This window comes from Gymnoscopelus braueri, assembly GCF_963280865.1.
Source record: "Gymnoscopelus braueri genome assembly, chromosome: 1".
NCBI classification, from domain to species: Eukaryota; Metazoa; Chordata; class Actinopteri; order Myctophiformes; family Myctophidae; genus Gymnoscopelus; species Gymnoscopelus braueri.
Window position 1 is genome coordinate 20,696,423 of NC_137603.1, and position 25,517 is coordinate 20,721,939.

The 25,517-nt window shown below is 43.6% G+C and overlaps 1 protein-coding gene across 1 annotated transcript in view; it reads left to right on the forward strand.

Moving 5' to 3' along the window:
- LOC308087846 (uncharacterized protein) overlaps positions 1-25,517 on the forward strand; it is a gene marked incomplete at its 5' end in the record, with an annotated part of 32,651 nt that continues 7,134 nt past the window's right edge. The window contains 4 exons of the mRNA XM_080432049.1: positions 1-551; positions 14,198-14,360; positions 14,855-14,976; positions 20,354-20,568. Of these exons, the coding sequence (XP_080288175.1) occupies positions 1-551; positions 14,198-14,360; positions 14,855-14,976; positions 20,354-20,568 (1,051 nt within the window). The remainder of the gene's footprint in view (positions 552-14,197; positions 14,361-14,854; positions 14,977-20,353; positions 20,569-25,517) is intronic.

The window sequence follows — 25,517 nt, forward strand, 5'->3', positions numbered from 1 at the left end:
ATGATAACAGAAAGCCAGACTTCCACGCCTGGCTCCCAGGGAGAAAGATCAAAAGCGCACCACCACCCGTCCAGACCCACGGACGTGGTGCTGAAAGGACAGCGCTCCGCTTCGCCGCTGCAGCTGCGATGCAAAAAGAGTCCGAACCCGATCGGGGCGGGTCTTCCCTCCTTTCTCCCTCGGCAGCAGCCTGCAGTGGCGTCGGTGACACGCAGGAACGAGCGGGAGAGAAACCGCGTGAGGCAGGTGAACGCGGGCTTCCAGACCCTGCGCCAACACGTGCCGAACGGAGCCGCCAACGGGAAGCTCAGTAAAGTGGAGACTCTCAGGTCGGCCGTGGAGTACATCCGAGCCCTGCAGCTGCTCCTGGACGAGAGCAATAACGCGGTGTCGGCGGGGTTTCAGAGCAGTGATGGAGTGCCGTCCCCATCAGGCTCCAGCGGGTCGCCCCAACACTCCACCTGTTCATCTTCTGTGGAGGAGGGAGCGATCTACGAACATTGGAGCCCAGAGGAACAAGAGATTATAGATTTCACCACCTGGATCCACAGGTAAGCAGTGGTGGAACAAGTAGCCTACTCACATGTTTTGCGTAAAGTAAAACTATCAATCTGCAATGTAGATATACTGTTACAAGTAAAAGTCCGGAATTCAAAATTTACTTGAGTAAAACTAAAGTATTGGTGTAAAAATGTACTTAAAGTACCAAAAGTAGATAACCATTATGCAGAATGTCCCATTTCACAAGTTTAAAAAAAAAAAAAGATCTACAAGCTCACAATGCATTGCGCATTGTGAGCTTGTAGATCGGCTATTTTCAAATGGCCGAAATGTATATAGGGCGGTTAGTGGTTAATGTATGTTTTGTAATCAAAATCAAAATCTACTAAGTAACTAGTAACTAAAGTTTTCAAATAATTGTAATGGAGTAAAAGTACAATATTTGCCTCTGAGATGTAGTGGAGTAGAAGTAAAAGTATTGAAAATTGGAAATGCTCAAGTTAAGTACAGATACCTCACAATTGTACTTAGGTACAGTACTTGAGTAAATGTACTTAGTTACTTTACACCACTGCAGGTAGGTTGTGAAATGGTCTAAATCTCAACTAGCTGACTTGTGTATCTAATAGGCTACTGTCATTACCCAAATCTGAAATACAATATGTGATGCCATGTCTCTAAATAGTGCTTTGTTCATTTTCATTAACCAGATACTGAAAAGATAAGACTGATGAAGTCGACCATTTGGATTTTGAGTCCTGAACAGTGGAGTGGCCATCGGTCATGACAGTCTTGTATCAAGGCTACAGAGAGCCATGCTGGGACCTGTAAGGACTTTCTGGGATTTCCTTTTTATACTGTACAACTACCAACAGCTTATTTATAAATATGTGCATACTGTGCAACGGCTAGTCTAAAATGTGTATACTACTGTGTGTGTAATTTCCCATGTTAATTTTATATGATGCAATTGATAATAAACACTTTTATTTATACATGTTTATAAATGGCACTCTTTTTCATTTGACCAAATATTGTAGTGTGTGTGTGTGTGTGTGTGTGTGTGTGTGTGTGTGTGTGTGTGTGTGTGTGTGTGTGTGTGTGTGTGTGTGTGTGTGTGTGTGTGCGTGAGTGCGTGCGTGCGTGCTCGCTCGCTCGCGCGCATGTGTCTTCTTATACTCCATTTACCCTGTGAATGGGCCTCAGACTTGTGTGGCCTCAGGGTAAAGCTGCTTCTGCCTCCACTGTTCATATGCCATGCAATCAATTTGCATATACTATTGTACAGGTCTGAGGTCTGCAGGCCTCCTCTAGTATGGAGCCTCTCTACCTCTCCTCATCGGTAAGGGTCAGTGAATGGCCTGCAGGGAGCGGTCTGCACAAAACCTCTTTTATATGTTACAGCCCCTTATTCATTATCTACTGCCAACCAGAACACATCTGACCAGGCAGACACTTTGATACAGGTGTTGTGATTGCCATGCAGCCATAAGCATCTTTGTGATGTGATTGTAAAGTAACACTCTGTAACAAACAGACTTAACTTCTATTCGTTTTCTAGCCAACATGATGATGATGTTGCATTTTGAAGGGGGGGGGGGGGGGGGTTATGTCACTGGAATTGGGATGAAAAGGGAGAGAAACCAATATGGTTCATAGATTTTGTCAATGTTATATGTCAGGCTATATGTTAGTATAAATTGCTGTTGTGTTATAGGAAGTGGTGAAAAGCTGGTTACCCTTGGTTTGCTATTATGAAATAACATGCAGTGACAACAAGTGAAAAGGAACATGCAACTGCTTGAACTAATGATATAAAGTCATGTTTCTGTTTCCAGAAATTAGCATAGATCAGACCATAATACCTATTCTGTTTGTTAAAGAGCCTGTTAAGAATTTGTCTGCTAATTTTTGATATTAATGGGGTATTATCTCATTACTGTCCAAGACCCAGTTTTTCTAAATGTATTTCATATAGGACACATAAAAGGTAGAATATAAAAGGTATATTTTTTGCCATTCAATTACACACTGATTTTTGTCAGTAAGTCCTTGACGTTCTTCTGTGTTGTATACACTAAATAGAGAGGAAAATAAAAGTAAGGTGGAAAATACTTTTTTCACCTTTTCAATTATTCTTGGACAGACATGCTGTTAAAAATTGTCAAACAGGTGGCAGGATTATGGACAATTATAAACTACTGACATTAAGATTCTGTAATCTTAAAGGTAGGGTAAGTGATTTGCGTTGGTTAAAATAATTGTTAAATAGCTCTATATTCTGATAGTACTCATTGCTATAGAGTGTTTGTTCAGTATTAGGAGTCTCCTTATCTCTCCACCTCTTTATTAAACAGAAAATGCATTTTCGTTTCAGTTTCAGTTTCATTTCCAATTTTATCCAACCAGGACAGAGAACTCAATCAGGATACAGATTAAACAAGTGAAATTGGAAGTGATGACACTAAGAAATGAGCATGCAAAATTGGAACTGGAACACTATACAAATTAAGCTTAAAAATGGGTACTTTCTCCTGATTGGCTGAGATTTTGACACCTACCGAAAAATTTATTTTCTGTTTATTAAAGAGCTGGAGAGACAGGGAGACATCTGTTATTGAAAAAACACTCAATAGCAATGATTACTATCAGAATTTAGTATTTTAACCTTTTAACAAAATACTTTTTGTTTTAACCAAAAAATATCACTTACCCTACCTTTAATGTCACCTGGAAATCAGGTTCACACGTGCATTTCACATTGACGGCACAGTTTAACCTACTAAATTAAATCTAGTTATTATCTAGTTATTATTACTATTATTTATATATTTCCCCCAAATGCTCACAGAATCAGAATTGATTACATAATAAAGCCCATAAGTATCCAAATCAACCTGAATCCACTCTTCCAGTGGAATCAAGGTTATCAAAATGGAATCAAGGTTATCAAAATGTATACCTTTGGGGTTTTGAAAAATGCAGAATCAACATTCAAGCTTCATGAAAGGTAGGATCGGACCACCAAATGCCAAAGTGAAAGTACTGAATCTCATTGATCAGTTTTTCATACACATTTTCAAGATTTCATCCAATCCTATCGCTACTCTTTGGGGGGGGGAAATGGGCCCAGGCATCCGATTCCAATCCCTGTAGACCGCCTCATACTCCATATCCCGCCTTCTCCTTCTCACTTTGCATTAGCTCTTTGCAAGCGTGGGGCCAAGGCAGCCTTGCCTTGTGGAAGCTGTCGTCCCTGCTTTGTGTGTCTGTGCCCGGGAGCTACCCTAGGGTCGTAGTCTTTGTGCCCCCTCCATTGATCCCTGACTGGGCCATATTGGGGAACCCCCGGATGTCAAAGAGAACAATAGATGGATAAGGTGTTGTTGTGCCCCCTACTCCATATGAAGCAGCCCTGGGACTGTCAACTAGGAAGGGGATACCCCTAAAAAAAGGACATGGGGTGGGTGTTAATGACTATGTTGTCCAATAAATACAGGCATTATGGAATCTCCTAGGGCAAAAAAAAAAGAAGAAGTAACATTGCTAGTTTGCAGGGGGCTTTAGGGTATACCTACATTGTGCTGGTATGTTACAGGGGCAAAGAGGACCGTACGTGACACTGCAAGGAGGCCTGTAAGGTTATACATATGTATGGTATTTTATACTCATTATGACACACTGTGACACAGGATTTTGTGGGGGTAGTCTCTAGTCTGGGCCAGCATGCTAACAGTGAGACTACATGATGATAGATGTCATCTACATGCCACCATACAGCAGGATAGCACTTTCCTACAATGTTAATAGCTTTATGGCTGTTTCAACCAGCAAGTTAACAAATAACAGACAAGCCAGACAAGCCAGACAAGTAGGTAATGATACAAGAAAAAGCAGGCAATAATGAAATAGAAAACCAGCATAGTATACTATACTGGCTTGAAGTGGCTTCACATTCCACATGATCAATTTCATGTGTAATGTTGCAGTCTTTTCTGTCATATTCTGTGATTACTCTGTAAAATGGTAAATGGTGCATTTATATAGCGCTTTTAACCAATGTGCTTTACATAGATTGTGCATTACATTCACCCATTCACACACACATTCATACATAGATGGCGGAGGAAACCATGCAAGTCACCAACCTGCTCACAGGGAGCAATTAGGGGTAACTCTTCTGAGGGAGCCCGGGATCGAACTGGAAACCTCCCTGTCACTTACTGACTCTGTCAGATCATTGGTATGTTTTTACGGTTATTTTATATTTTTGAGCAATTCACTAGATTGAATACCGGACCAAAAAAGTTGTTGAGGGAAGTTGATCCTTTATCTCTGAAAAGTGTGCATTCAGACTTTGGGTTCCCATTATTTAAATCAAGACCACTATTAAGCCTAATCCCCTCTTTCACTCTGAACAGGGCTAATGCAGACTCCCCTGTCTCCACTTTGAGACCCCCCTAATGAGTCTGAACACTCCCTAACGGTTTCCTTATTTGCTTTCACTGAAAGCTATTTAAGGTACTGAATGATTGAAGTCCTGGACCAGGTTTATACCCAATTTATTTTTGCATGTTGAGATCAGTTCAGATAAAATAATATTCAAGTAAAGGGGAAGATTCAGGAGCTGTAGAAGATACAGTTTCTGCACAAACATCTCTGGCCTTTTCTTTTTGTGCAGTAGATCAGATTTTCTCAATGGGAGTGTAACTTTCTATTATGTAAACATCACATTTCTTAGTCCAGTGCTATTTAGATTGAAAAACATTCATCGCACTCACAGGACTAGATTGAACCTATGTGCTTTGGTTATTAGTGTCCGTTGGTATTAATGCAGCTGCCCAGGTCAAGGGACATATTAGTTACATATTCATAAGCCTTATCTCAGAGAACATCACTCTGTTCTCACACACACACACACACACACACACACACGTATAGTCTCAATAATCTCTATTCATGGCTGAAACTCCGGAATCCGTAAAAGCACCTTGTGCTGCACAGTTAAGAGAAGATCAGACTTGCCATTGATATCAGGGGGAACGAGGACAAGGCAGAGGATTAATATTGAATGAAACGGTACCTCCCTTCCTCAAGCTGACACCCTTATCTCCAACTCCCAGGACTTTCTCTTGACAGAGGCCACATCAAGACGGACCAGCGGAGAGTGTTGTATGTTAGCAGCAGGTCATTGTCTGGACATTCTCCCTCCTAACTAGATTCAGTTTGTTTGTTTTTGGTGGCGGTGGTGATGGTGGGAGGGAACTGGCTGCCATTGTGACGACGAGGCTCCTTGGTTGGTGGCCATGGGCCTGGAAGAGCGGCCAAAGTCTTCCACCATATGGACTGCAGACACAATCAAATTACCCTGGGAGTTAAGGAATGGCAGTGGCCCTGTGACTCGCCCGTCCAGCGGGAGGGCGTAGAGGTCAAAGGCAGGGGCCCTGGTCTCTCTGGGTGATAATTAACTAATGAAATAACACGATCATCTTCCGCTCATCTATCTTAGCTGCCGAGGAGCCTTTGAGCCACAGTGAAAGCTAAGGCCATCGCAGCCCCTCTGCGTTATTTGGCTTGTCTTTCAACCTGCCGTCTCTCAGTCAAAAGGCAGGGAGTCTAATCCAATAACCTTTGCTTCAGTGCAAAGGATAACAAACATTAATGTCACCTTTGACGCTCTCTCTTTACTTTCGTATCTCTTTTGATGTTTTCTCAATCTAATTATTATATGGCACTACAGTATCTGTTTCTTTCTTTCTTTCTTTCTGTCTTTCTGGGTATCTCTATCTATCTATCTATCTATCTATCTATCTATCTATCGATCTGTCGATCTGTCGATCTGTCTATCTGTCTATCTGTCTATCTATCTATCTATCTATCTATCTATCTATCTATCTATCTATATATCTATCGCTAGTTGGGTAGATAGCTATTGGATGATGAAGCAGTTAATACTGCAAGCAATGAACCTATGAACCTGCCTGGCTATCTATGAAATTGTGTGTATGCATGTTTGAGAGAGAGAGAGAGAGAGAGAGAGAGAGAGAGAGAGAGAGAGAGAGAGAGAGAGAGAGAGAGAGAGAGAGAGATGTGTACATGTGGTGGGAGTTGTGTGTGTGTGTGTGTGTGTGTGTGTGTGTGTGTGTGTGTGTGTGTGTGTGTGTGTGTGTGTGTGTGTGTGTGTGTGTGTGTGTGTGTACGTGTGCGTGTGCGTGTGCGTGTGTGTGTGTGTGTGTACGTGTGTGTGTGTGTGTGTACGTGTACGTGTACGTGTACGTGTACGTGTACGTGTACGTGTACGTGTGCATGCGTGCGTGCGTGCGTGCGTGCGTGCGTGGATGCATGCGTGCGCGTGTGCGTGTGTGTGTGTGTGTGTGTGTGTGTGTGTGTGTGTGTGTGTGTGTGTGTGTGTGTGTGTGTGTGTGTGTGTAAAGAGAGTGTGCAACTTTTGTGCTCAGTTCTTTGGGGCACGAGGCCAGCTGCTGTAGAGAGTGTGGTGAATTGCTGTATGAAGGACAATCACATCTCCTGTGAAAGACACCCAATAGTCTTTCCCAACTGGCCTATCAATCGCATCTCTGTGGCCACGGAGCCTATTGTGCTTGTCCAAATTAAGGGGACACAGGGCCCCCCAACAACTATCTACTCCACAACAGAGCTGTAAATGATATTTCCCTCTGGTAGGCTGCTTGTGTTTCTGAACATGTACGGGGGCTGATGAAAATTGTTTTATTTCAAAGAATAAAGCACATACAATTTGTACCCTTTGATTGAATCTCCGCAAGATGTTACAAGTACTAATAAAGTCTTTGAACAAAGTCTTACAACCTTTTCATCAGCTCTCATAGATTTAATTATGTCATGATATAACAATCAACAGCCAGCCACAAACACTCAAACTTTGTGAAACATACACCATTTAGTCTGTGGAAATTATGTTCACCACTGCATAAAATATTTGATGATCAGTAATATAAAATAATAAAATATTATGTATAATATATAAATAATGTGTAAAAAAAAAAGAAAATGTATTAAACCATCATTGGTACAGTGATCGTGATTGCAATATTAGCAAATCACTATTGCATCACTTTAATTACATGCCCTTAGACCATTTGGCATGTAAGCAGCAACACAGGATTCTCCACTCCTGGGCAATCTATCAATGGTACGCCAGGTCTGTTTTAGGGCCTTGAGTTCTCCCTCAGGCCTCCACTGTTCGACGCCAGGTTTCTTTCTCAGGTCTTCCTCACTTTAATTTAGCTTCTGGTGTCTATTGAAGGGCAGTTTGCTTTACAAACTGCCTGCAACTTTATGTGATAATCCCTTAATTCCAAGCAGTAGGACAGTCAGACACCTGTTATGCACAGACAATGTAAACAATACCATCTATAACATAACAAGCCTTTTTGAACAAAACTGATTTGTCTTTTGATCAAGTGTTTTTGATCTTTTTAATTTCCCTGTCACTGCCTCCCCCTTCTTGTTGGTCTGGGGAGGATGCCTCTTCTAATACATGACGTCACCACCTGCTTCTTTTTACCTGTCAGTCTGGAGTATACAGTATGTGACATTTAAGGTTGCAATCGTTAATTCGCCAAACCAGCAAACAGCACTTGAGGTTGAATTTACATACTGTATTATGCTGTAATAAGTCAAAATATATGCTCTTTCCACTGTATACTGTGTTTTGTTATCAAAATGCATAATTGTTCACAGCTGTACTATAACACAGAACATATCGTTTAAAGCAATTTTTGGTTCTATTTAGTATAATAAGCCACTGGCTTAGTTGAGATCTATACCTTGATTATTGTAATGATGCATTTAGACTGGTAAGATATTTTAGAGAAATATTTTTTTTCTATCTACAAAGTATCTACATTTATTCACAACAGATTTCTGTTTAAATGAATGACATCATTGGTTGTAGATTTTTTTAATAATACGTAACCCCATACAAGAAGGCTATCTTGTCACAAGCCAGCACTGACCAAAACAAAGCTCTCTGGCTCTTTTCCCCCAACTATTGTAATAAAGCATCTGGCTTTCTCCAATCCATCTCAGTCTTTTGACAGTATCTGACAAACTAAGAGCAGCAGTCTATAGTGGTCACATCAGAGTAACGGTGGGCTGGCCGGACCTGCCCCTCAGCTTGGGAACAGAAAAGGAGTCACTGGTGGCCAATTAAGCAGCAGAGAAAAGAAGAACAGGGGAACTGTCCCACCCCGCTCTCTTCTGACACTCCTTCCTCACTACTATACCCATCACCTGGAGCTGCAGCTAGCCCTGCCAAACAGAGAAGAAACATATACCATATGGATTGTGTGTAGCCTACTGTATGTGTTTGCTATGAATGATGAAAAGAATCACCTGCTTGTATATTTATTTACTGCCATACCGCTCTTGAAAAGGTTTAACTACCATGACTGTGTATGGCTGACACCTAGTGGTCATTATGGATATCAGTTGTATAAGGTGACAAGGGTGGAGAGAAGACTCAAGGCCCAATTTTTATATTTTTATTCTCGCCAGGCCGGAATGGCTAGGAAGCGGAGATTATGTTTTCTCAGTCTGTGCGTGTCTTGGAGTCTGTGAACAGCTACCTCCGGCATGCTTTACCAATCAATCGGCATGAAACTTTGCAAGCACATGTAGGCCCAGGAAGAACCTCTACCTCTACCTCAAATTCAATTCAATTCAATTCAATTCAATTCCTGCTATTATTGTCATTGCAACAGGTGCAACAAAATCACAATTTGCAACTCCAGAATGTATGGACTAAAAGAAAAGTGAAAAAATGGAAAGGAATAATAGCCGACTGAAAATATGCACATTTAAATTGAAAAAAACTACAGTCAACGGTTCTCTCTAGTCTAGGTTGTCCTCACACTATAGGCCTCCAGGGCCTTTCCAGACATCTTGATGCTCCATGAATCTGGCTAGCTCTGTATCTTTCCTTAGTATGTTGACCTCGGTTGCTGTGGGATGGCCGATGCCTCTAACCTCACTCCGTCAAATGGAAGAAGCTTGCGACACAAACCAAATGCAATGCAATGCATGAGATTTCCGGAGGGAGGGGGTGTTTACCAGGCTACGATGCCTCACCATTGTTCCTTGACAGTGACGGGAGACTTTGATGATGTCATAGTAAATTGATTTCCATTTCACTTTTAGTTGCTTGAGCTCCTGTTCTAGTTTTCCCACTTTTTTTTAACCGACAGGCACTGTGGTACAAAGCCTTCAATTTATCAATAATTTAGCATGCAACAGCCACACTTGAGAGGTATCAGAGTTTCTAACTAAAGTCATTTTCAGGAGCTGTTTGGGAATGTGGATTCTTCTCTGCCTTACAATTGAATTGAAGGCACAAGGTGCTAGATGTGGCATGCTGGAAGTCATGTGATGAAAGGTAACTGGTTGAATGGACACCTGAGAACTTTTATTTATTTGTTATATATATTTTTTATATTTACATTTATTTTATAAATGCCAAATATAAAATAATATTATTTGTAATTATATAATATTTTCACAACTGCTTCAAATTGCTGCAAGACCTGACAGTCATTTTGGGGATAAACAAGAAGTTGATGAGCAAATTTAGCTCTGATAATGATGTACTGTGCATGTTCAAATCATGTTTACATTACATTATGTCCAACTATTTTCCAAAGCATACATTTATTCTTTTACATTTTGGAAAGAAATACCCATTTTACCTTGAGGTGCCGACAATGTTTAGATGCCTACTCAACATGTATCCTGATGAAAGTTGGATCGAGTTGACCTTTATTATGGGAGATGGCCTACCTTGATTAGCTAAGCTCTCTTTTTGCTTTTTAACACACATTGACCTCAGCTTTTTCTAACCAAATGACCAAAGCTGTTTGATATTCTATACTTTTAGATTCTTGAAAAATGTAGACCTATTTTGTTATTTAATGCTGTCCTTTATCAAGATGCTAATTTAACCAAAATGTATGGAAAGTTAACATATATAGGCTAATAACAAAATATTAAGCCCAATAAAACATAACAGATCCAGAACGCACCCCTGAGGCATGTTGGAACTAGTCTCCTCAGCCACTAACCACCCTGTACGGTACGTTATTTCCAATCTGTTAAACTACTTTTTTATATTCCCCCCCAACTTTCAGTGACCTTTTCAATCCCTCAGATGTCAAGCACAAACACAACGGCTCTGTTTGCGATAGTGCCCTCTGTTGGCAAATACATATAATTTTGGGGGTCCTTGACATGAAAAAGTTTGAGAACCACTAATATAGCAACATACGTTTTAACTGTTAGCATTTAGGAGACATTTGTAGATGCGTCTCTGGATTGCATGTGTAGCAGGGCGGTATGAATTAATCTATCTATATAGCCAACTACGCCACCTGGGGAGTTGCACCCCAGGAAATATGTATAATATAAATCAGGAAATATGTATAATATAAATCAGGAAATATGTATAATATAAATCAGGAAATATGTATAATATAAACCAACCGCCTGAACATAGATTGCTCCTCACACAGGTTCGTTGGTACAATTAATTTAAAGGCAGAAACGGTGTTTATACAAAGTACAAAAAGCTTTATTGTATTAAAACATCAATAATAAAAGAGCATGACATTCATTAGCTAAAACAATATGATAATGCACGTAATAATAAAACCTATTTGACTATAGGGCCAGTGCTGGGGGTTAAGGGGGAGGATGAGCAGGCCGGCTGACCCAGAAGAGGGGCACCCCAATATGACACAGCAATACAGACCTAAAACGACTTCACACTAAAAGCACAGCAAAGGGGGGGAGGGGAATTACCACAACCCAACTGGGCAGCCGTCACCTGCTCCCTCGCACCAAGGGGTCCCCAGCCACAGGCCTGCAAGACAGGATATAAAGCTTAGGCAGTGCAGGGAAATTTAACTTATATATATATATATATATATATATATATTATATTATTATAATAGGATGCCGTCTGTAGGCCTATAGTCTCACCAAAGTAAACCAAACGGATAAACAATAACACTAAATAAGCAATAATAACAAAATAATACTAAACTAGAAAATGTGCTCCTCGGAGCACAAGTCTCCGCCAGCAGACTATAGCAATTATATTATCATAGCAATAACTAATGACTGCGAGAGCAGCTTCATTAACTTCTAATTCTTGTGATCTGTACCGTTTCTTCTTACTCGTGTTATGTGCTTGTTGATGTTGTCTTTCATTATTTGAATACTTTGACCAGTTCCTTTTTTTCCTTTCGATGTTCTCTTCAGACTCTTCTACTTTTTCTTCCAGAGATTGTAGCAATCTTTGCTGTGTCATATTGTCAGCATTCATGGCTAGTCTTCGTCTTTTGTCATTTAGCGATTCTTTGTCTCTGATTAATTTCATTCTTTCTTTATGATTCTTAGCTCTGTTTAATTGAAGCAATGCTCTGTTTACATTACAATCTATCATATGGGAGTCGTCGTAATTGACTGGTTTGTTCAAATACTTGTCTGTCTTCTTCATCTTCATTGTCTTGAACAGTTTCAGCAGTTGATTGGTGTGTTTGATCTATGTCAGTTTTCTCTAGTGCTACATAATGTATTTGATCAAGGTGGCCAATTGTTATAGTATTAAGACTTCGGCCTTGTTGTGGGATCAATTCAACTCTAGTCCTCTTCTGTGTTACTGTTGTAGATGAGTATGCTTTCTTAGCTTTGGCCTTCTGCGCCTTTGTTTGACCAATGTTACACACATACGCACGAGGGACACACACACGCACGGACGGGTGATTTGGACTAGAAGATACTGTTCCAATCAAGACTGATTGATCCTGTCTTACCTCGCTTCAAAAACGTAAACGGATTTTTGAAGTGACACACCTATTTATAGAATTGTATTTCGTCATGCATCCCTCTAGCCAATCAAAGGCATTGGTGTCAACATATTAACACGTATTAAGACTTCGGCCTTGTTGTGGGATCAATTCAACTCTAGTCCTCTTCTGTGTTACTGTTGTAGATGAGTATGCTTTCTTAGCTTTGGCCTTCTGCACCTTTGCTTGACCAATGTTAGGTGTTCTCAGAGGGACACACACACGCACGGACGGGTGATTTGGACTAGAAGATACTGTTCCAATCAAGACTGATTGATCCTGTCTTACCTCGCTTCAAAAACGTAAACGGCTTTTTGAAGTGACACACCTATTTATAGGATTGTATTTCGTCATGCGTCCCTCTAGCCAATCAGAGACATTGATGTCAACATATTGACACGTATTAAGACTTCGGCTTTGTTGTGGGATCATTTCAACTCTAGTCCTCTTCTGTGTTACAATTGTAGATGAGTATGCTTTCTTAGCTTTGGCCTTCTGCGCCTTTGCTTGACCAATGTTAGGTGTTCTCAGAGGGAAACACACACGCACAGACGGGTGATTTGGACTTACTGAAGGTACTGTTCCAATCAAGTCTGATTGATCCTGTTTTACCTCACTTCAAAAAGTAAGAGCTTTTTGAAGTGACACACCTATTTATAGAATTTTATTTCGTCACGCGTCCCTCTAGCCAATCAGAGGCATTGGTGTCAACAAATTGACACGTGTCACGTGGAGCTTGCCCAATGTTAACATGGCTAACAATGTTTGCTCACACACACGCAGCGGCGAACACCGGTAGGAGAAACTGTAGTAATAATAAAGGGCCATGTTATTATAGTGCCTGCCTGACATAAAATTAACTTGCTCTACTGCGGAGAAGGAGGACCGCCAACGTACCGTTGTGCAGCGTGAACCAACACAGCACGCCCGGCACAAAACGCCAACAAGAGGGGTAGACACACCGGGGCTATAAAGGACACAAACGGTCATGGTCAAGTTCAAGACCATGCACTACGCAGCATAAGACAATAGCATAAACAGCAAGACGGAGAGACATACCTGCGCTGATGCGCGATGTAGATACAGGCGAGCCCAACAGGCCAGCCTGAACTGATAGTGGACCAGTATGGAGACAGACAGCTAACTGTGTTAGGAGGTGCGTTGCTTTAATACTGTTGCCAATCAGCCCACTGATGAGTGGGCGGAGGATGGGCCGTGGGTAGAGTGGGAACCAACGCCCATCCTGCTACACATGGGTTAGAACACGGGTTCTTTTTTCCATTTCCTGAAAAGTATCAGTTTTGGACCAGGTCTCTACCCAACAGCGACGATATGCTGACCAGTTGCTATATGGTGTTAACTGAAATAAGCTAGCCTTCAAATACACATTTTTTATTGAGCCAAATGTAACTTTATTGTGAAACAGCTGAAAGACAGCCAGTCAAATGAAAGGGAGATTAATTGACTCTGTGAGCCATTGTTTGCTTGATTGATGGATCCTTCAATATTTCACTGGTTCCCAAACTATTTCGCTCGAGAGTCGAGACCCAAAAGAGAAATTTGATGTCTCCCGGGACCCAAACTAGTCAAAATAGCCTATTTGTCTAGGAGTTCACAACGTGTCGCATTGTGCCGCGTTGTGAGCTTGTAGAACCGCTATTTTGATTACTTCTTAAAGGTTTGATAAAATGTTTTCTGAAAACAATTGATATTTTCAAATAATTAAAATAAATTTTTGGAGACAAAAAAGAGGGATATTTGCTCGACCCATAAAATGGGTCCCGACCCAGTGTGCAGCTGGTTTAATTGATTAGCTTCCTGCAGGAGCTGATTGAACGACTGGAGGAGGAAGTGACATTGAAGTACGTGAAGAACCTTCTGAAAGGAAAGAACCTGAAGAACAAGGACAAGCAGGAGCAAGCTGCTGCAGTTGTGTCTGAGAATGGACACAGTCTCCACCAGATGTTTGCTGAAGCGGTAAGAATGAACACAGTCTCCACCAGATGTTTGCTGAAGCGGTAAGAATGGACACAGTCTCTACCAGATGTTTGCTAAAGCGGTAAGAATGGACACAGTCTCCACCAGATGTGTGCTGTAGCGGTAAGAATGGACACAGTCTCCACCAGATGTTTGCTGAAGCGGTAAGAATGGACACAGTCTCTACCAGATGTTTGCTGAAGCGGTAAGAATGGACAGTCTCCACCATTCTTCAAAATAGCCACCTTTTGCTTTTATGACACCTTTGCACACTCATGCATCCTCTAAATCAGCTTTATGAGGTAGTAGCCACCTGGAACAGTCTCGAAGAGTTCATAAACATCTATGTATACTATGTTATTCTGGCATAATTGTATAGTATAGACATATAAAGAATAAAACCAATTGATAACAAAAAAAACTGTAGTTTAAAATAAGACTTTGTTCTTAACATGGTGCAACTGTAGATTAAAATAAGTCTTTGATTTTAATAGGGTTCCAAGGAGTTTTGGCTGGCTGACATTCTGCCCAAGATGGCAGAAGTGCTGAAACTGCAAGACCCTGATGCCATTAAGATAGAAGTAGCTGAACTGGCAACACAATACCCTGACCTCAGGTAAACAACCCCTTATCATTTTGTCTAAACCACTGGTTCTCAAATGAATTCAAATATACCCTAATTACGGCGCAAAATGTTCCATTTGTGCACACTCTTAAATATGACCAGATGATGTTAACCAACTGAGTGTAACCAACATCTGAAGTGAACAGAGCTCCTGACCTCCTGGTAGTTGAGTATAGTAGCATTCTTTTGTTATTTAGCAAGCTGCTAGTAGTGGTACCCTAAGTGCTTTTCTATTAGTATTATATTATTAGCTTGTGTGGTAGTCTGTAGTTTATAGTTGTATTGTTTTTGTGCTTGAAGCAGTAGGCTATTGGCACTGTAGTAGTCGAAGTAGTTTCACCCTGTAGAGGCCACTTGATTGCCTTGTGAAGTGTGTCGTTTGGGCAGCACAGCTCAAGGGATAAGTAGACAGGTTGAGAGTGTTCTATTCAGAGTGTAACCAACATCTGAAGTGAACAGAGCTCCTGACCTCCTGGTAGTTGAGTATAGTAGCATTCTTTTGTTATTTAGCAAGCTGCTAGTAGTGGTACCCTAAGTGCTTTTCTATTAGTATTATATTATTAGCTTGTGTGGTAGTCTGTAGTTTATAGTTGTATTGTTTTTGTGCTTGAAGCAGTAGGCTATTGGCACTGTAGTAGTCGAAGTAGTTTCACCCTGTAGAGGCCACTTGATTGCCTTGTGAAGTGTGTCGTTTGGGCAGCACAGCTCAAGGGATAAGTAGACAGGTTGAGAGTGTTCTATTCAGAGTGTAACCAACATCTGAAGTGAACAGAGCTCCTGACCTCCTGGTAGTTGAGTATAGTAGCATTCTTTTGTTATTTAGCAAGCTGCTAGTAGTGGTACCCTAAGTGCTTTTCTATTAGTATTATAATATTAGCTTGTGTGGTAGTCTGTAGTTTATAGTTGTATTGTTTTTGTGCTTGAAGCAGTAGGCTATTGGCACTGTAGTAGTCGAAGTAGTTTCACCCTGTAGAGGCCACTTGATTGCCTTGTGAAGTGTGTCGTTTGGGCAGCACTCCTGGCAGACGATTAGCAATCAGTTGAAGTGGCCTTATACCACCAGCTGAAAGCGTCAGCTTTTAAGCGGCGTCCAGCGAAATAAGGCGACAGGCGACTTTGTCAAAGTCCGACTTCGTCAATGAACGATAAGCTGTATCATTGATTATTGACATATATAGTAGTGTGATAGATATAGTAGTATATGTTTAGTGATCTACAATGTGTTTTCTTCCTATTCCTGTCCTCTCTTCTTCCTGGTGGTCGCACAAACACTGGGTTACACCCAGATGTCGCGACACAACTAATCTCATCTATCCGACTCTTTCAACTCACGTCGAGCAAGTGGTAACGGGAGGGCTTTGGAATTGCCACTCGGCTGTGGTGGAAGGCAAATCTGCTTTCATCTCAGCCTACGCATCCTTGCTCTCCCTTAACTTCCTTGCTCTGACTGAGACCTGGATCAGACCAGAAAACACTGCTACGCCCGCGGCTCTGTCAGATGTGTACTCTTTCTCTCACACTCCCAGAGCCGTGCGGACAGGTGGTGGGGCTGGTCTGCTAATTTCCAGAAAATGGAAATACTCTCCTGTTTCACTGTCACAATTCTCTCCTACCTCATTTGAATTTCATGTGGTCACTGTTTCTCATCCAGTCAAGCTCACCATTGCAGTTGTTTATCGCCCACCGGGCCCTGCTGGTGGCTTCCTGGAGGAGCTGGACCATCTAGTCTCCCACTTCCTTGTCGATGGCTCTGGATTCATCCTTCTGGGTGACTTCAACCTCCCGACTGAGAAGCAGCTAGACCCACTACTTTCGTTTCTCGCCGCCTTTGACCTAGTTATTTCCCCATCTCCTCCTACCCATGAGGCGGGCAACCAACTGGACCTGATCTTCACCAGAGGCTGCTCTATTGCTAACCTGTCTGTCACTCCTCTTTCCAGTGAAAAGGGTAAGAAACTCTCTGATCACTACTTCATGTCCTACTCTCTCTCTCTCTCTCTCCTCTCCCCCCTCACAGCCCCTCCCTACCCACATGATTTCCTCACGTCACAATCTTCGCTCACTTTCCTCAACTGATCTTTCCTCTTCTGTTCTCACTGCTCTCCCTGCCCCTGAATCCTTTGCTCTTCTATCCCCTGATACCGCCACAGATCTTCTTTTCTCTACTCTATCCTCTTCTCTCGACCATCTCTGTCCCCTCACCACCAGGCCTGCACGCCAAACTCCACCTGCCCCCTGGTTGTCGGACTCAGTGCGGACTGAGAGACGGAGCCTGAGAGCGGCTGAGCGCAAATGGAGAAATGGCAACCTCCTGGAGGACCTTCTCACCTTCCAATCTCTCATTTCTACTTTTTCCTCCTCTCTATCAGCTGCTAAAGCTGCTTTTTTCTCCACTAAAATTCAGGCTTCTGCTTCCAACCCTAAAAAACTCTTTGAAACTTTCTCCTCTCTCCTGCAACCACCACCCCCTCCTCCCTCCTCGTCCCTCCTCCCCGACGATTTCGCCAACTTCTTTGACAAGAAGGTGAACGATATCCGATCCTCCTTCCCTCCTCCCCCGGCTGGTGCCCTGCGCACCACCCACACCCGTCTGCCTGCCACCCCCCCCTCTCTACCTTCATCTACTCCTTTCCCCCCCCCCATCCCCTCTCTATCCCACTTCTCTCCCCTCTCCCCTAACGAGGTCCTTCTCCTTGTTACCTCTAGTCGCCCCACATCATGCTCTCTAGACCCGGTCCCATCCACTCTGTTGCAGTCTATTGCACCTGAACTTCTTCCCTTCTTAACCCACCTTATTAACACCTCTCTGACATCTGGCTACTTTCCCTCTACTTTCAAGACTGCCAGAGTCACCCCCCTCCTGAAGAAACCGACACTTGACCCCTCTGAGATCAAGAACTACAGACCGGTTTCCCTTCTATCCTTCCTATCTAAAACTCTCGAACGTGCTGTCTTTAAACAACTGTCCTCCTATCTCCACCAGAACAACCTCCTGGACTCCAACCAGTCTGGGTTCAAAGTGGGTCACTCGACAGAGACTGCCCTCCTGGCAGTGACAGAGTCGCTCCATGCCGCTAGAGCGAACTCTCTCTCCTCCGTTCTGATACTCCTGGACCTGTCTGCAGCGTTCGACACGGTGAACCATCAGATCCTCCTCTCCACCCTCGAGGGGATGGGTGTCTCAGGCTCTGCACTCTTCCTGTTTGCATCCTACCTGACGGGTCGCTCCTACCAGGTGATGCTGAGAGGGTCTGTGTCAGAACCACACAGGCTCACAACTGGGGTTCCCCAAGGCTCGGTTCTGGGTCCTCTTCTTTTCTCTCTCTACACTACATCTCTGGGTGCTGTCATCCACTCCCATGGCTTTTCCTACCACTGCTATGCCGATGACACCCAGCTAATCCTCTCATTCCCCCCCTCTGATACCCAGGTGGAGGCACGCATTGCTGCTTGTCTGGCTGACATCTCGGAGTGGATGTCGACAAACCACCTGAAGCTCAACCTGGACAAGACCGAGCTGATGTTCCTCCCGGGGAAGGGCTGTCCGCACCGAGACATGGCCATCACCATTGATAATGCTGTGGTGACCTCAACTCGGACTGCGAAGAATCTGGGTGTGACCCTGGACGATCAACTGACGTTCTCGGCAAACATCGCATCAGTGACAAGGTCCTGCAGATTCCTCCTCTACAACATCAGGAGGATTCGCCCCTTCCTCACGGAGAAGGCAGCCCAGGTGCTCATCCAGGCTCTCGTCATCTCCCGCCTGGACTACTGCAACTCCCTCCTTGCTGGTGCTCCGGCATCTGCAATCAGACCTCTGGAGCTTGTTCAGAAAGCTGCGGCTCGTCTGGTGTTCAACCGCCCCAAGTTCTCCCACACAACCATCCTTCTCCGTTCTCTACACTGGCTCCCCGTAGCGGCTCGCATCCAGTTCAAAACCCTGGTGCTAGCCTATAGGGCAGTGAAAGGAACAGCTCCTTCTTACCTCCGGGCTATGGTCGATGCCTACACCCCTGCCCGACCACTTCGGTCTGCCACCTCGGGGCGACTGATTGCCTCGTCACTCAAGGGTCCTTCTGGCCGATCCACACGGTCACGACTCTTTTCTGTTCTGGCCCCACAGTGGTGGAATGAACTTCCCACTGATGTTAGGACAGCAGAGTCACTGCCCATATTTCGCCGCAGGCTGAAAACCCACCTCTTCAGGAAACACTACCCTTCCTCTCTGCCTGACCTACTTGTTGTTAACTAGTTGTACGAACGCTTGTTTTCTATTGCTGTATTGTTTATTGGATCTTGTTTAGTCGATACACTTATTTGTTTTAGCTCATGCTCATTTGATTTAGCTATTTTTGTCTCATCTGTTTAAGGAAATAGGTGGCTGATATATTGCACTTTTACCTTAGCGCTAGGTATACTCTTGGTTGCTTGTTTTTGCAGAAAATGCACTAAAGACTTCTGGTGATTAGTAGTTTTCGTTCCCTACCTATGTTGAATACACTTATTGTAAGTCGCTTTGGATAAAAGCGTCTGCTAAATGACTGTAATGTAATGTAATGTAATGTAATGTTATAGTGTAGATTGAGGTTCTAGTATTTAGTTCAGTGATTCTCACTTTTGAAATAAAATGAAGCCTGTATTTTGGGGGGAAAAGGCATACAGTCAGGGACATGCAGAAGGATTTGGAGAGGCAGGGGCTGGAATTTCAAAAGGGCACTTTTTGGATTTTGTTTCACGGACAATTACCATACTTTTAGGCCCAAAAACCCGAAAAGGGTTCACTGCGAGCTTAATGGACTCAAAGTCACGCACCCAACAAGCTTTGAACTGAGCAGATTGGACATTCCGTTCCAGAGATAATGGCCAAAACATCTTGAAAACTGCCACTTTCGCCGATTTTCGATTGCCGATTTTTGGCCATTGTCGCCCGTTTTTCTTTAACAACACGGGCAAGGAAGGTCATACGGAGACAAACTAGATACCTGAGAAAAGTTCACTTTGAGTTGCATCCAACACATCCACTGGCATTTCCGTCGGCCTTACCGTTAGGCCGCTAGGGGCAGTTGAATTTTTCGTCTTTTTTTTTCTTTTTTTAGCGACGGGTAAAAGGGCAGGGGCTCAAGCCACCTTTCATGTCTATGTGTGCACGTGAATGCATACAGTAGTAGCATACAGAAATTTTGCCCAGAAAGGAACGAAGGGATCAATTCCAATAATTTGCACTCCCACCCTTCTGAAATAAATGGGACCCAGGTGAAACATTATCATAAAAATAAATTCCCCTCTGATTTTTAAGAGATTAACAACGGGTTGATTTTGAAAAGATTAACAGTAATGAATTCAACCTTTTCTTTCGGACCCACAGTGTCGAACACGTCTCTGCCCTGCTAAAGTTGAAGGCCAATCTGTCATGCACCAACAGGAGGCTGGTGAAGGATGCTGTGCGGGATACACTGGCTGATATTGATCATCAGGACCACCAGCCCTTTTTCTCCAAAATACCCATCATATCAATGTACCAGAGAATCGCTGCCACTTGTACTGCTTCAAGACCACCAGATAGTCCCGCCCCACAACCAGGTTCTCTAACACACACACACACACACACACACACACACAGTTTTGGTACTTTTACTTTCTTTTTTGTGCTTTTTCACCCACTTTTTCTTCCCAATATCGTTATGCCAATTGATTCCTCCCCACACACATTATACTGAATTACATACAGTATATGGATGTATATAATCTCTCAAGAACAGATTCTGCTCTGCGTTTGAATCTGTCGGGGGGGGTTCGTCAATTCGCGTACGCACTGGCCTACAAGTGGGTAGGGCTGTCCCCGACTCAGGATTTATTGAGTCGAATCAGAGTCGCAGGTTTAATGCAGAATCGACGGAGTCGTTTTATATAAAAAGGTCGCAAAAAAAGGTAGTTTTTGGGGCATTTTTTCAAGTGCTGCTTTAAACCACGTCAACATAATAGTGCAACAGTAATATGAACATTGTTTTAAGCATTTAAAATGAAATAAATCCACTCATTGCCGTGCATATGAGACTTGATGGCTGACATTACATTAATTGACAATAAGATTGCGTGCATAATTGTGAATCGTGTAGCAGAGTTAAGAACAGAGACGAGAATAATGTATCTCTTTGACAACACAAATGCGCGTCATTTATTATTTCTCCACAAACTGTTAATAAAGTATTCAATCAAACAACACTCTTTTCTGTAAACCAACAGCATGAAGTAACAACAGACGTTGACGTAACGGCGACGGGCGATCATCAGTGCGATAAGCCTACACACGAAAAAGTCCTCGACATGAAAAAGTTTGAGAACCACTGCACCACTAGGCAACATGAATAATACAACTAAAATAATAAAATTTCCTTTAAATTAAAACATATGCAAATTGCTAAAAAAGTGCACATTCACTTCACAGTGATTAAAACAAATGCGACCTGCTGTCATCGTTAACAAAGGCTATGATAAGCTTCACCAGCCTGCAACACTAGGCTATGTAAACATAAACAATGTATTATTCATACATTTAGCAAATGAAACAGTTATTTCGTTCATATAGTCATACTATAAATGCACTACAGGCGTTGAAATTATTGTTGTTACTGACCTTGGCACTTGCCCAAAAAAAAGAAAAAGAAAGTGAGAAAGCCAAAGGTCCGTTCTATTTCTTCCCCAACCGTGGCATGTTGTGGGCGAGGAACACAAGTTTGTCCACGTTCTTTGGAAGAAGTGAACTTCGGGTTTTGCTAACAATGAAGCCAGCCTTAGAGAATATTCGCTCCGACGGCGTGGATGTGGAGGGGATGCATAACACACGTCTGGCTGCCAAGGCCAGTTTAGGATAGTGTTCCTCGTTTTTTCTCCACCAGTTCAGTGGCCCGTCAACTTTAGTTTGGTCCTGCAGGTAATTCCTCATTTCGCTCTTAACAGGCTCCTCTTCTTGTTCATCTTCTCCTGATGACATTAACATGAGCATGGCAATCTCTTTCTCCTTTTCTTTTTTTTTCTTCTTTGGAGAAGGCTCCGGTTCCTCTCGTTCCGAATCAGATTCCGAATTGCCGCCCTGAGCACCCTCAGGTTCCGTTGGTTCCTGCCTCATGTCCTGATTCTCCCGAGCCAAGAATTCAGCCAGATTTGTCACCGTTTCATATGCCTCGTCTCGTTTATCATCCGCCAGGAATGACAATTTTTTGAAACGCGGGTCGAGTACTGCAGCTTGCACGTAAATGCTGTTATGAAGTTGTGTCCCTGTTAAGTCCCATCTCTCATCAAACTCTGCAGTAATCTTCACCTTCAGTGCTTTGGTGGCAGCACTGTCATCCTCGCGCACTTGCAGGTGGCGTGTTTTCATATTGATGATCATTGGTACCGTGGCAGACAAGGACGCATTCAGTTCCTGTGACAGTAACTCAGTAAGAGTAACCATGGGCTTCAGAACTGAAACGATGTCTTCCGCGACTCTCCACTGGGTCGATGTTAAGTCTAAATCACGGTGGGCCTTCTTGGAGACGAGGGGGTCTGACAAAACCGCAGTAACTGGCCATCTCTGCTCGACGAGACGTTCCAGCATGTAGTACGTGGAGTTCCATCTTGTTTGCACGTCTTGGATTAGGCTGTGGAGGTTTTTGTCGGTCGCGGACACGGTCACGTTATGTGACTGTCTCTGTGCGTCTTGCTTTACTTTAAGTGCTCCCGTGGCCTTGGCACTTTTTTTGAAATGACTGACCAGCCGCCTAGCAAATCCTATGGTGCGACAGACCGGCTCCTGTTTTAAAGCAGCGTTAATACACAGTTGCAGGGTATGCCCTGCACAACGGACAGATTGTGCTGTTCCCCAGGATGCATCTGCAGCTATTTTGTTCAAACAGAGAGTCATATTGGATGCATTATCATGCACGATAGCAACCCGCTTCTCTCCTGGAATCTTAAATTCAGCCATGACTTCGCCGAGTCTTACCGCGATGTTTTCTCCCGTGTGACTCTCAGCCATCTCTTTAGTTTCCAAAACAAACGCCTCCAGTCGCCAGTCAGCAGTGATCAAATGGGCAGTCACTGTCATGTAAGCTTCCATTCTCTGTGATGTCCAGATGTCCGTAGTGAAGCTTACTGCTGCGGTCTTTCATTTTCTTCATAATCACCTCTCTTGTGTCGTCATATTTTGTTTCAACTGCGTGCATTACCGTCTCTCTCTTCGGGACAGTGTAACTTGGCTCCAGTGTCTTGATTAGCTGCCTGAATCCTGCACCTTCTACAACGTTCACAGGCCTCATATCGAGTGCAACAAAGTCTGCAATGCTGTTTGTAATGGCTCGTTTCCGAGCCTCTGTGAGCGGCGGTCTGAAGTCCAGCGTTTTCTGTGTTAATTTCGGCCCGGCGCTGTCACTGCTGTCATCCTCGCTGTACGTTCCTGGATGGGCCTGACATAAATGTTTTAAATTAGACTTATTATTGTATTAAAATATTAGGCTACAATTATATTGATACTACTACCCAGCTTAATTGAGTAGCCAAGGTCTAATCATGGCCGCTGCAACTCACCCGCGTCAAATGGTTTCCCATAGTTGATGTTGCTGAATGGTACGCAAATTCTTGCTTACAGAGTAAACACTGGACTTTTTTAGGGTCCGTGTCCTTCATAACTTCGAAATGCTTCCAAACTTTTGACCTCTTTTTTTGAGACATGTTTTAAACTTTTCACCTGCGAAGGCTCAAAGCTGCGACCACTCCTCCTCCACTCCTTACAACGCGTGCTTCTCCTGCAAGTGTACCGCGCATGCGCACCCTCCCCTCCCCTTCCCTCCGCTCCGCTCCCCTCCCCTCCCAAAAAAAAGAACATTTTGACGGCTCGACTCAAGGAATGTGGTCGACGTCAGGCTCCTCGACCGACGCGTCGACTCGTCGACTTTTAGGGTACAGCCCTACAAGTGGGCGTGCCTTCAGATCAGGAAGCAGGCCGTGCTTTACCCAATCAAATGTAGTGGGCGGGATTTACGTGTCTGCCGATCCTTCCCCACTAGAAACAAACCGAAACTCATTTAACAATAGCGTCCTCGGAGCAGACAAAACCACCGAAAGATATTCACATTTTAACTTGCTCTTTCATCATAGAAACGAGTGGGCTTATAACCAAAACGATCCATGTTCTCTGGGAGAAGTGGTGTTAGTGTTCCGTGTAGAAATATTGTTAGTGGGAATGAAAACATAGTCGCACCACCGGAAGTGAAAGGCTGAAGGCAGACCAAAACCCTGGTTTCCTTGCGTACGTGTGCTACGTCGACTTCTTCCCAGAGCCAAGTGAGATAATAAAAAACAGCAGAGGGCGCTGTTTTTCCTTTTCATTTGGCGATGGGTTCCCAGATTGGGATGTATATAACTAGAGGTCCGGGCGCCCTACAGCTGCGCACAGGGCTCTAGTGAGGGCTCTCTTATTTTGGGGTTCCAAAATCATGGGATAAAAAAAAACACCTTGGAGTCTTGGGACCCCCACGAAACATCGTTTGGGGTTACAAAAAATCATGGGATATACCCCCCCCCCCCCCGGGACCCACGCGAAACATCGCGGACCCCTTCGGACCCCCACGAAACATCGCGGACCCCTTAGGGGTCCCTCGAGACATCGCGGACCCCTTAGGGGTCCCTGGAGACCCTTGGGGGTCCCTGGAGACCTACAGACACGGCGAAGGAAAACGGAAAACTGTAAAGCCACAGCCACGCATGCAAGATGTTGCACATGAACTCTGCAGCCGCACTGAGGCGCTCCAACACAAACACTCTGACATTAAGCTTCACACGACAAACATCAGCGCCACACTGCTGTTTGTCCAAAACACACAATATCTCCTCTCCCACCGATGTCATTTATCGACAGCCGTACAGACTCCATTTTTGTGTGTGTGTGTGTGTGTGTGTGTGTGTGGGGGGGGTGCGTGTGTGGTGCCTGTGTGTGTAGCGCAAGGGCTGTTAGCGTTAGCTCCCCGTAGCTCACCCACAGTTTGGGTCAAATGCTCTTCCCTAGACTTAGATGGAGGCTCTAAAGGCGTGCATTTACTTGCATTAAGTGGCGTGTGACAACATACAGTTGATGCACGTTTTTTACTCAACAGACACGGGTGCGAGGCTGTCGTGTAGTAGGCTGCTCTGAGATTAATGGAGTGCAAAAAACGAAAGGGAAAGATGCAAACAAATTGTGTGTGTACTTGCTTGTTGGTCGCGCAACATGGAAACCTGGAAACCCTGGGCCTGTGCGGCTCCTCCTGTGCAGAGACACAGGCACGGTTTTAACTCGAGTCGATAGTACAGCGTAGGACCCCGATGAACGACAGAACTGTCCGTCCGAGGCATGGCCGACCGTGCCACAGGTCGCGCATGCGCCTTATTCCCAATTGTAAGATAGGATACATGATTTGAATACAATGTAATGTCTCTTCCCCTTGAAAAGCTTTTAATACAATACAATAAAAGTTGGTCACAAAAAAAGAGTCTGCACATACAGTATGGACGTA